At 44.9% G+C, this 11,816-nt stretch overlaps 1 protein-coding gene across 1 annotated transcript in view; it reads right to left on the reverse strand.

Moving 5' to 3' along the window:
• AGBL1 (AGBL carboxypeptidase 1) overlaps positions 1–10,996 on the reverse strand; it is a 401,756-nt gene extending 390,760 nt beyond the window's left edge. The window contains exon 1 of the mRNA XM_028706413.2: positions 10,499–10,996. Within this exon, the coding sequence (XP_028562246.2) occupies positions 10,499–10,549 (51 nt within the window). The 5' untranslated portion in view covers positions 10,550–10,996. The remainder of the gene's footprint in view (positions 1–10,498) is intronic.
• Positions 10,997–11,816: the final 820 nt, after the last annotated feature.

Consider the following 11,816-nt stretch of genomic DNA (forward strand, 5'->3'; position numbering starts at 1 on the left):
ACAGGTGGTGCTGGTTGCCCAGTTGAATTGTTCACTATGAGACACGGCAAGAGGTAGCATGTATTTTTTTAGACTGTAAAAAACAGTGGATGGTGCCAGAGATTTACAGTATTTTCCCCCCTTTCAAAGATATCTTGTTTTAGGGGTGGCTTATATTTGGACCAATGCAGTATACAGTGGTACATCGGGTTACATACGCTTCAGGTTACATGCACTTCAGGTTACAGACTCCGCTAACCCAGAAATAGTGCTTCAGGTTAAGAACTTTGCTTCAGGATGAGAACAGAAATCGGGCTACGGCGGCGCGGCGGCAGCAGGAGGCCCCATTAGCTAAAGTGGTGCTTCAGGTTAAGAACAGTTTCAGGTTAAGTACGGAACTCTGGAACGAATTAAGTACTTAACCCAAGGTACCACTGTATTCCACTGCCACCAAGCACTCTGTGCTATCTACTGGGTTGAGAGAGCCCTTGCCTCTCTAGACCAATTTGTTCAGCTGTGACTGAGCTGGGAGCCCAGGCCTCTTTGACTCCTTTCAGAATCCCTGCTTTGATGCGGAGCCCTTTGAAGTCTTCTGGGTTGCCAAATTCCACACGAGAAGCTTGAAGATTAAAGTCACTGTGTTTAGCTTGTGATGAAGCAGTGTTGAATTATCATTTGGTTTTCTGGCAGTGGCACCCACTAAATTCATGGGAAGCTGATTCATGTTGCTGCTCTTTTAAGGAGCACAGGTGAACAACAGAATCGAGTGGTAAAGCTTTTCCAGGACTACCATTTTTCAGTGGCCATCAGGGTGGAAGGAGCACCACACAGCATGTTCGACTGACATATAAACACCTCCTCTCCGTACCTTCCAATATTTTAATATATGAATAGGGTATGTCTGTGACCTGGATTCAAGAACAAAGGTACTTACCATCTCTAAAGAATGGTCCGTATAGTTAAAGCTATGGTTTTCCCAGTAGTGATGTATGGAAGTGAGAGCTGGACCATAAAGAAGGCTGATCGCTGAAGAATTGATGCTTTTGAATTATGGTGCTGGAGGAGACTCTTGAGAGTCCCATGGACTGCAAGAAGATCAAACCTATCCATTCTGAAGGAAATCAGCCCTGAGTGCTCACTGGAAGGACAGATCCTGAAGCTGAAGCTCCAATACTTTGGCCATCTCATGAGAAGAGAAGACTCCCTGGAAAAGACCCCGATGTTGGGAAAGATTGAGGGCAGAAGGAGAAGGGGACGACAGAGGACGAGATGGTTGGACAGTGTTCTCGAAGCTACCAGCATGAGTTTGACCAAACTGTGGGAGGCAGTGGAAGACAGGAGTGCCTGGTGTGCTCTGGTCCATGGGGTCACGAAGAATCGGACGCGACTAAACGACTAAACAACAACAACAAAGAATGGTCACATTGGCAAGGTAATGCAATCAGTGACCAGTATCAGCAGGGCCAGATTTAGATGACGAGAGGCCCTAGGCTACTCCACTTGTGAGGCCCCTCCCCCACCCTCACAACTAGAAGAAAATGGAAAAGTGTTATAAACAAAATTGAGTGAACCCAAGGATGGTGACAGGTATTTAAAATTCTACAATTCACAATTTCTCCTCTAAAGGACATAAGATATTATTGTTAAATACAATGGTGATTTTAAAAAATGCATAAAATTAACACTGAAAAACTTTTGCAAGAACTGAACTTTGTAAACCTTTTGTGGCCTGGGCAGGCCTGGAACTAGTTTCCATGTCTAGTTCCTCTCTAAGGAACCAAGTTCAGCCTTCATGGCATTTAACCATGGCTCAGCATCCTCTGAGGTTAAACTTTGGACCTCTTGGAAGCTTGAAGGTTCCCAAACCTTCTCTGAGTAACTAACAACATCTGTATCTGCTTTGACTGTTTTAGCAAACTCTTCAGCACACCTTTTGGGTGGTTTACCCTTTGTGGCCATTTCAGATCTGTGTACTATACACAAGTCTTCCATGCTAGGCTTCTCAGCTTTAGCAGGCAGGCCACAGGCCTGGGCAGGCCAGGTCGTCCTCTTATATACCTGCTGGGATTGACAAGGCATCTGACCCTCACCTGAATCTCATAACTCTCCTGTAGCTGCCTCTGATTAGTTATCATTTAACTCTTGGGGGAACTAATTAGCATCATACGTCATGTGCATGGAAGTTGCCGAACCAATTAACCAGCGAGAAGGATTACTGTTAATAACACCAGTTTTCCTCTAACTTAATATTGCTGGATAGTTTTGATGAACTGCAAAAACATTTTTAGTTTGCTTTCTGTTGCCACCCTGGACCTTTTCTTTATTAGTGCCACTTTGTTTTGTACGATTCCTTCAAATGAAGGAAAACAACTTTACTGCTTGTATATGTTGATAATATAATCTTGGTTACTGAGGACAAACAAGATCGTACAAAAACAAGATCGGGTGCAGGCATGGCCAGGACATAGGCGTCCTGATTTTGACAAAGGTGACCTGTGTGCATGCTTGCTTGATTAACAGCTGTTGGGAACTTCAAGGTCCCTGCTCTCCCTTCTTATGGTCTTTGTATGGGACCTGGAGAATCCAATAGAGAGCATTCCATGTCAAGGAGGAGGGCAAGTGGGCACTCTATCAAATGACAGGGCAGGAGTTACATGGAGCAGGGCCTTTTCACTGGTGGTGCCCATTGTATGCCTCGCTCTTCCCAGACCTGCTCTCTTTGGCCTGTATTTTGGAGCTTTATAATTTAGGAAGACTTTGGAAGAACTGGTTGACAAGTCTTATCAGTTGCTGACGTATGAGGGGATTTTATTTGCTGCTATTCTGTGCTTCTGCTGCACCAGGGTTTACACCAGCGTAATAGAGTTGGCCAGGATGCCAGAAGGGATACCATTTATGAGCTTTCTCCATTATCTGCAAAGCAGGGGGTGTTCAGTCAACAGTGCAAAGGCTGTGCTGAAGCATTCCCTGCTGGTTACCTGCTTTCAGCAATAGGGGTCGCTGTTTGGTAGTACCCAATTGGTTAGCTGTCAGATTCTAGAGCTCCCTGTTGGTGGCTCTTAGGTAGTTCACAAAATAAAGAGTCCATTGATAAAACACAGTGTTCATTCATAAAGCAGTAACATAAATCTCCATTGCTACATATTGGGTGTATATTTCAGCGGTTGAACATACAAGTTTATGGCTATGCTGTAGTGTAGTGCTTATGTGACTGTGAATAAAAGGTGGCTGGGCTCATTTTCTTGGGGTTTGGCGGGAAAGAGGTGACAAAACTGATTTCCAATAAGTGGCCCCCCTTTATTTCCATAACAAGTCCTTGAGTCTGTACTCTGAATGGTGACACCAGGGACCTAGAAAGTGCAGGGCTTGTCAGTCGAACCCCTGCACAGTCTCATCAGGGCTGACCTTAAGGCAATTGGAGCAATTTGGCCAAATTGGGCGCCTCGTGCTGCTCCTAAGGGGGGCCCTGCACCAGGGCACTCTAGATGGATTTTATTTATTTCTATAAGATTTTGCAGACTTTGGCTGTGAACTAGGGCCCTACCAAAAAAAAATAAAAAAATCAAGTTGCGCCCCACTGCTTCAAATTGGGCCCCACTGGCTAGCCCTGAGTCTCATAGTTGCTGGGCCTGAGTTGCCCTGCCCTTGCATGAAGTCTTGGGTTTGCAATTTTGGAAGAGGGGAGACTGAGGCACTGGGGAGAGGGCAGGCTGGTGAGGCCCCCTAGATAGAGGCCCTAGGCTTCAGCCTACGTAGCCTATACATAAATCCGGCACTGAGTATCAGCTATCTTGTCAGACAGAAGAAAAGGCGCACTCTCAAATTCCTGTTGTAGACCGCCTCTTTCTGTGGCACATGTATGATGCTTTTTGGGGTGGTCTTTGGCTAAGGGGCTGGGCAATTTCAAAAGTCTTTAAAGGTTCTTGCCCACCTTTGCTCCGGATCCTCATCTCCTCGCAAGGGGGGGGGGGACTCTGAGCAATAGAAAAATAAAGATCTTCCTTGCTTTCAATGGATCCTGCCTCCACTCAATTTTCTCTGACTGATAACGGACTTAGTGGGGACAATGAACCCCTTGGGCTGTAAAAGCCAACCTAAACTTTTTCTATAACAATACCACTTTAAACAATCATGGCTTCCCTCAAGGAATCATGGGAACTGTAGTTAAAGAGTTGTTTGAAAACCCCTGTTCCCCTCCAAGAGCTACAATCTACAGAGTGGTTTACCCAACTAAGTCCTCTTCCCAGGAAATTCTGCGAATTGTAGTTCTGTGAGAATAATAAAAGTATTCTAACAATTCTCAGCATCCTTAACTACAGTTTTAAGTATTCCTTTTGGGTACGCTTGACTCTCTAAAGTGATATAGTACTGCTTTAGATGTATAGACCAGATGGGGCCATATAAACATGTGTGATTTAAAAAACAAAACAGTAAAAATAAAATTAAGCTCCCTGAGGCAACAGCCCAATGGACACTAAACTCCATGCTGCACCAGAAAACTCCCCTTCAGTTCCCAAAATTGTTTTCCTTTTGGAAAACCTGCAAACAAGGTGTGAAGTTAAAAATTCCCTCACATTGTTGCTCCCCAGTGACTGGGATTCTGAGGCCTGCTGCTGCTGTTCCTGCCATCATAACTCATAAAAAGGTAAAGGTAAAGGGACCCCTGACCATTAGGTCCAGTCGTGACCAACTCTGGGGTTGCAGCGCTCATCTCACTTTACTGGCCGAGGGAGCCGGTGTACAGCTTCCGGGTCATGTGGCCAGCATGACTAAGCCACTTCTGGCGAACCAGAGCAGCACATGGAAACGCCATTTACCTTCCCGCTGGAGCGCTACCTATTTATCTACTTGCACTTTGACGTGCTTTCGAACTCCTAGGTTGGCAGGAGCAGGGACCGAGCGACGGGAGCTCACCCCATCGCGAGGATTAGAACCGCCAACCTTCTGATCGGCAAGTCCAAGGCTCTGTGGTTTAACCCACAGCACCACCCGCATCCCATATCTTGACTCACAGCCATTCTCAAAAAAAGGTCCCACTATGCTCAATGGGGCTTATGCCCAGGTAGAGACAGGGTAGAAATGTGGTTCACATCTCAGTGCAAACCTACCTAACCTGCAGCTCCCATAACAATACAGAAATGGAAAAACAGCTATCCTTCAGAATTCACACTTCTCCAAATTATTTGATGAGGATCGGGGGGGGGGGGAATGTATAAAAATATATATGTGGGTCAGTAAGTGAAGATGCATATATTTGTGAAAATGACAAAACAAAAATACATTATATCTGCTTTCAGAAATGTGCATTTTAGGAGAAACATGCACTAGGATACTCACAAATTTTCATGAGGACCTTTAAAACGTTTTTGTGTTTTTTTGCAAAAATGCTGTAGAAATGTAGCAAACAGAATTTAAGATTGGAAAGACGGAGGGGGGACAGAATTGACATTTGCCCATCCCTACTCCCAGGTAAGTATGTGCAGGATTGCAGCCTCAGTCAATACCAAACATCATTGCATAGGGTATCAAGGCAGAGGATTTCCCCCTTGACCACAGCATATAGCAATATCTCAGTCTGCCATCTCCAAAGCAAGTGCTGGGAAAGAGGAGCAGGGCAATTGATGATGTCTAAGGGAGGCTCCTGTGTCTGTTCCCTGCTAGGCTCCTGTCTTGTGCAGAGAGGAATCCACACATCCTCCATCAACACATGATTTTCACCTCTTTCGTTTTTGAATTGTAGCCTGCTGTCAAGCTGGCTGTCCAGCACACTGGGATGCAGGTCACGCAGGTACCTGCCAGCCGTCCCAGAGAGTGCCAGCTCTAAATGAGCACAATCCAAAACCCAGAGGTTGTGGCCTCAGCAAATATGTGTGCCATTCTGAGTGCTGGAACTAAATCCAGGATGCCTCATATAGTGTCGGCATCCATTGCCAATGAATAACAAGGGCATCCTGTCATCCTGAGCTTTGGAAAGATATTGGAGGCTCATCAGATCTTATATCTGTTTTAACACATTGGGGTTTTATTTTTCCCTTCTGACATGCTGTGGAATTACAAGTTATGGGGTTTTTTAAAAAAAAATCTAGCCTCAATGTTTCTTGTATTTTATTTAGAACTTAGTGGGCTGAATTTAAAGTTCTGTGTCTGCAAACACAGGGGCTCTTGCACCAGCAGGTGCATTCGTTTTCATGTAGCATAGCAAAAAGTCCCCTCTGAGTAAAAGGGTGTAAATGACTAGTTTAGGGTAAAATGCTTTTGAATACTCCCTGATTTTGAACTCTGGGAAACAAAACGTGTGGGGGTTTTTTTTAAAAAAAAAAAACAGCAACCCTAAGTTGAACTATTTTCCTTTAATAGATAGGTATTCAATGATTTTCACCCCACAATCAACCTAACAATGAATCAAGTAGCTGTTTTACTACAAAGGAATTTCAGAAATAGACTGGAAAGAGAAGCTGCTGAATTGCAACTCATTACCAAACTTAAAACCATGGAGAGACCTGGTCTGAACAAAGACATTGGATTCTTATCTCATTATACATGACAAAGCCATTTTTCACCTTCTCACCCCTTACTTTTTCCTGTAAGACCTATTCCAGTCGTTAAGAGTCGTCAACAGGCTCATCACAGCTATCTGCCAATCACCCATTCCCACCACCCTTCTGAGTAATACCCCTCCCCACCTTCTCACTATATAGAAGGATCTGGCAACTTCTGTTTCAGTGTATCTGAAGAAGTGTGCGTGCACACGAAAGCTCATACCAAGAACTAACTTAGTTGGTCTTTAAGGTGCTACTGGAAGGAATTTTTTTTATTTTCCTTGAAGTGCTTGTTTTCCACATGCAAGGAGTACTGGGAATGAAGGGCACTCAAGCATGCAATGAATAAAAGTCCACGCAGCAAGAAGCAGTATATTCTAGGTTAAGGCGGCACTGCTTTATTTCGCTGATTCGATCAACTGAGTCGTGGGTCTGAATGCTGAACTTCAGAGTATGCATAAAAGTAAGGGCTCATTTCAGGACAAATGGAAAAACTGGACTGAATGGAGCCCATTCAGTTCAATTTGCACTTATTTGGAATAAACACAGAGAGGACAGAATGGGCATGAATGGGACTCCTCCTGTGTCCATTCAGACCATGGTGGGGGTCACATACCTAGCTCAGGTAGTGGCCAAGAAGATATTACCATCATTTATTTTCCCCGCTCCATGAATATCCCAGTGCAAACTTGCTCTCAGACATTTTGTGGGGGAATTGTAGCTGACACACACAGAGAGAGGGGGGGGAATGGAACATTTTTCTCCTAGCCACCACCCAACATCACAAATGGTCTGCACTGGGATGTTCGGGGAGGCAATTGGAAAGGGGGTACAGAATGTCAGCCAAAAGCAGCTTCCGATGTTCTCTACACTACCTCCACAGGGGAGGACCCAAAATTATTATTTAAAAATAGCAATGTGATTGTGAGTACCAACATGAAAAATTAGCCAATACAGAAAGCATGAAAAAGAATGGAATTTCAGTGAAGGAAACATGGGATGAACCGATTTTTAGAAATAATAATAATAATAATAATAATAATAATCCTTTTTGCACACTCTTACATGAAATACAAGGTGTGAGTCTTCAATTTGATCTGCATTTTGCAGGGAGGAAACGAATTCTGCAAATCGACAGAGCTCATGAATTTTACACAAGGAACAGTCTGAAGACAAACGTCTGCCACACCAAGACATCTGTAGTCTATGTAGTTCTACTTTGAAGCCACTAAGTCTTTTTTCACTTGTCATATGCACTTCCACAACACATGGCACAACACACCACCATTTAATTACTTCTGCCTGTCTTTGAATAGAGACATTTTTTTAATTGCACCAAGGAATGAAATTTTCCGTGAAAAAGTTCCAGAAATTAAATGGCTTTGCATCCTGACTCCAATTTTCTTTCTAATTATGTAGCGGGTTTTAATTAATGGGGGAAAGCCAGTGAAGTAGAAATCGTGGTTTTTCATTTTCTTTATCACATTTTCATTCTGAGGTTTTTTCCGTGTGGCTCAGGGCAGTGGGCAAGGTTTGCCCACTCCTCTTCCGCTATCAAAACAGCCCTGTCAGGTAGGACATCCCTGTGAAGGAATGACTGGCACAAAATTATCAAATTATACTAAGGCCTCTCTGCTCCTAGTATAAAACTAACTACTAGTTAGTTGTACTCAGAGAAGACCCACTGAAATTAATGAACCTAAGGGAGTAATGTTCATTAACTACCCATTAACAACAGCAACAACAACAACCACCAACAGTGAGTCAGGGGCAGTTTCATTCCTCCATTTGTTCTTTCTCTCATATTTGAGCCATAAATTGTGCACTTTCCACTTAGTGTAGTGCTTAGAGTGTTGGACTGGCACATGGGTTCAAATAATAATAATAATAATAATAATAATAATAATAATAATAATACCCATCTGGCTGGGTTTCCCCATCCCCACTCAGCCATGAACCTCACGGGTGGGCCAGTCACTGCCTCTGCCTAATTTACCTCACAGGATTGTTGTGGTGATTAAATGAGGCAGGTTGAGAACCATTGTATGGATGAGAACCATTGTATGCCACATTAAGTGTTGTGGAGAAAAAGGTGGGCTGACATTAACAACACATTTTTAAAACATCCTTATAACCTCTTCCCTGCCTCCACACACAAAAAAAACACCCACAAAAAACGGACAAAATCAGGACTTTGAATTAGCAGGGAAACTTCGGGACCTGCTAAATAGGGACAGAGGAGTGTATATAGCTATCTACCAAGAGCTGGGAACCATTTTTCTCAGCTTGATGCTCACATTCCCTCATGGACTGCCTTCTAGGAGCCACATGCCAATGGTTTGTAGGGCCACAAGCAGAAGTAGGTGGGGCAATTCATGTGATTCCTCCCTTTGTACAGAAGGCTAGCTCCCAAACTCAGAGGCTTCTGTACAAACATTCAGACAAGCAAGAGGCATAATCCCAGTCCAATGATACATTCCAGCTAAGCACCTCGTAAAGGTGCAGAGCGGGATCAGTGGTGGCTCCAGAGATGAGCTGTGGCCTGGGAAGGGTCCAGAGGGCCTGGTAGAAATTCCTGGGGTGTGCATTTGTCCCCTGGGACCTGAGATTCCCAACCTTAGAGAGAGGGGCGAGGGAGGGAGGGAGGGAGGGAGGGAGGGAGGGAGAGACCCACTAGGGACCCTGCCATTTCCACCACCCTTCTATTTACTGCCTTCATAAAGGTAAAGGGTAAAGGGATCCCTGACCATTAGGTCCAGTTGTGACCAACTCTGGGGTTGCGGCGCTCATCTCGCTTTATTGGCCGAAGGAGCTGGCGTACAGCTTCCAGGTCATGTGGCCAGCATGACTAAGCCGCTTCTGGCGAACCAGAGCAGCACACGGAAACGCCATTTACCTTCCCTCTGGAGCGGTACCTATTTATTTACTTGCACTTTGTCGTGCTTTCGAACTGCTAGGTAGGCAGGAGCAGGGACCAAGGAACGGGAGCTCACCCCATCGCGGGGATTCAAACCGCCGACCTTCTGATCGGCAAGTCCTAGGCTCTGTGTTTTAACCCACAGCGCCACCCACATCCCTACTGCCTTCATGCTCCTGCCTTAATGACAGACATGCTACATCTCCATTAGTGCAAACTAGGATGCTCCTCTCCCTCCATAGGAGCTGCTGGAAGGTGTCACATCCAAGATGTCAAAGATGCTAGCATAACCAGTACGAGCCTTAATTCCCAAACTGCAAAAGTCCACTTTCTGTTTGCAGGTTGGAAGGTTCAATCTCCCTTTGGGCTTTCACCAACATAGGAGAGATTGTTTTTAAGAAAATTCTGTTGAAAGGTTTTTACATATACAGAAATCATTCTTAGAATTCAGGTGTCTGGAGTAAATAACAACAACAGCATCCATTCTATGCAGCTACAAACCCAAGTCTGATTTCTAGCACTTGCTTTTTAAAACAAAAACAAAAAAAGGGATGCTAGACCTGAATGCATAAACCGGGGGCAAAAATCATTTGTTTTTCTGTTCTGAAACCCAAAACAAATCCCAAACTTGCAGCAGACTTAAAACAGCTAGGACTGCTGCAAGAAAAGATTTCAGTGCAAACAATCTATTACAGTACCTAATATTTGCACAGCATCTGAATGTACAAAAAGCACTCTATGTACATTGCAAAGTTGGTCAGTACTGTATTATTCTTTCTGTGTTGCAGACAGAGGGCTGAGAAACAGACGCTTGCCTAAGCTGGCCACCTGATAAGTTCATGGCATGGGTGAGACTTCCTGGTTCAGTGCTCACAGTCTCATTCCATGCACCCAATCTGATTTTGGACAGCAGGGAGGTGTTAAATATCAAAGCAGGTACATCCATTCAATTCTTATGGCTGACCTTGAGACAGGAGGGAGGCAGGCAGGCAGGAGGGAGGGGAGAGAGTAAGACAGAACCAACAGGGGTCTCCCCATTCCAGCTACTTTGAAGTCCTCTTACCTGAAGCGTAGAGAGAAGAACTTGCAAGCCACTAACTTCTTGCTCAGCCATGCTGCTCTATGCTCACTCTCTAAGTACTAGCGGTGCATGCAATTCCAACAATTGCTTTGCTAACAGTCCTCGGCCTGATTCAGAGAGAACAGCTAAACTCCAGAGCAGGAGAAAGTAAAAAACCAGAGCAATGCAACTCTAGACCTCCACGCAAGAGATAAATGTACACACAGGCACTCACACTCTCCCTTCACATACACACAGCCCGCCCCCTGGTCTCCTGTCCCTGTAGTGGTCTCCCACTGTGACGGAGAGATTAATTCCTATATAAAGAATCTGAGGGATTAAGCAAAGTGCTCTGCGAAAGGTCCGGGTGTTGGGTGCACAGCCGGAGGCGTGCAGGGTGGGTGGTGATGGCAGCAGGAGGAAAAGGCAAAGAGAGGAGAACCTCAGATCCTCTGGGCAAAGCCTGCGAAGAAGGAGGGGAGGGCGATCGAGGCTGCCTGCCTGTCAGACATTCTCAGCTGACCTGCTGATCAGTTCCAGAGAGCCCTCAGAGGCCAGTCTGCTCCGACTGCTTCTGTCCTAGTGAAATTGGAGACACATGGAGATTGACAGGGCCCTAGACATTGGCAAGCAGAGGAGTCCTGCAGGCTTAGTAAACCAGAGCTCTTCACATGCTTTGTTTTAAAAAAAAAAAGCTGTTTGTAAGCTGCAGCCTATCTTGTATGCAGTACATGAACTGGCCTAGGTGTGTAGAGGGATTTTAATCAATAATCAAGGCAAGTCAGTAGGCTGGTCAGCAGCTGAGAAGAGAGAGCTTGGGGGGCTCCCAGCAATCATTCAAACCTGAGCTGTCAGGTCCAAATGGTGGATCTATTTTAGTACAGCTTTGAACTTTGTTATATTATGAATCTTTCCTGTGCATGCAAAAATCTCCAGGATCTCCAGGTAAGGATGGAAAAGACTCCAGTCTGAAACCACCAGAGAGCTGCTGTCAGTCAGTGTTGGCAAGACTGAGTTAGATGGTCTGACTTAGGAAGCTGCCTTATTCCACTGGTCCATCTAACTCGGTTTTGTCAACACTGACTGGCAATGGCTCTATGGGAATCCTCTAAGGGAGAAATGGATAAAAATTGGGTGAGGAAGGATTAACTAAGGCATGATCCTGATTGATTGCCCCCCCCCCCCGAAAAACTCAACAAGTTTGGGTCTCCTCCCACCCCAAAACAAGCTCAACAATTTTGGTCAATCCAATGGATAGATCACTGCCAGTTTTTTTATAATGGGAGTTTATCGCAGTCTCTTGAGAGTTGGACATGCCTGT

The sequence above is a fragment of the Podarcis muralis genome, chromosome 14 (genome assembly GCF_964188315.1).
Source record: "Podarcis muralis chromosome 14, rPodMur119.hap1.1, whole genome shotgun sequence".
Lineage (NCBI taxonomy): Eukaryota > Metazoa > Chordata > Lepidosauria > Squamata > Lacertidae > Podarcis > Podarcis muralis.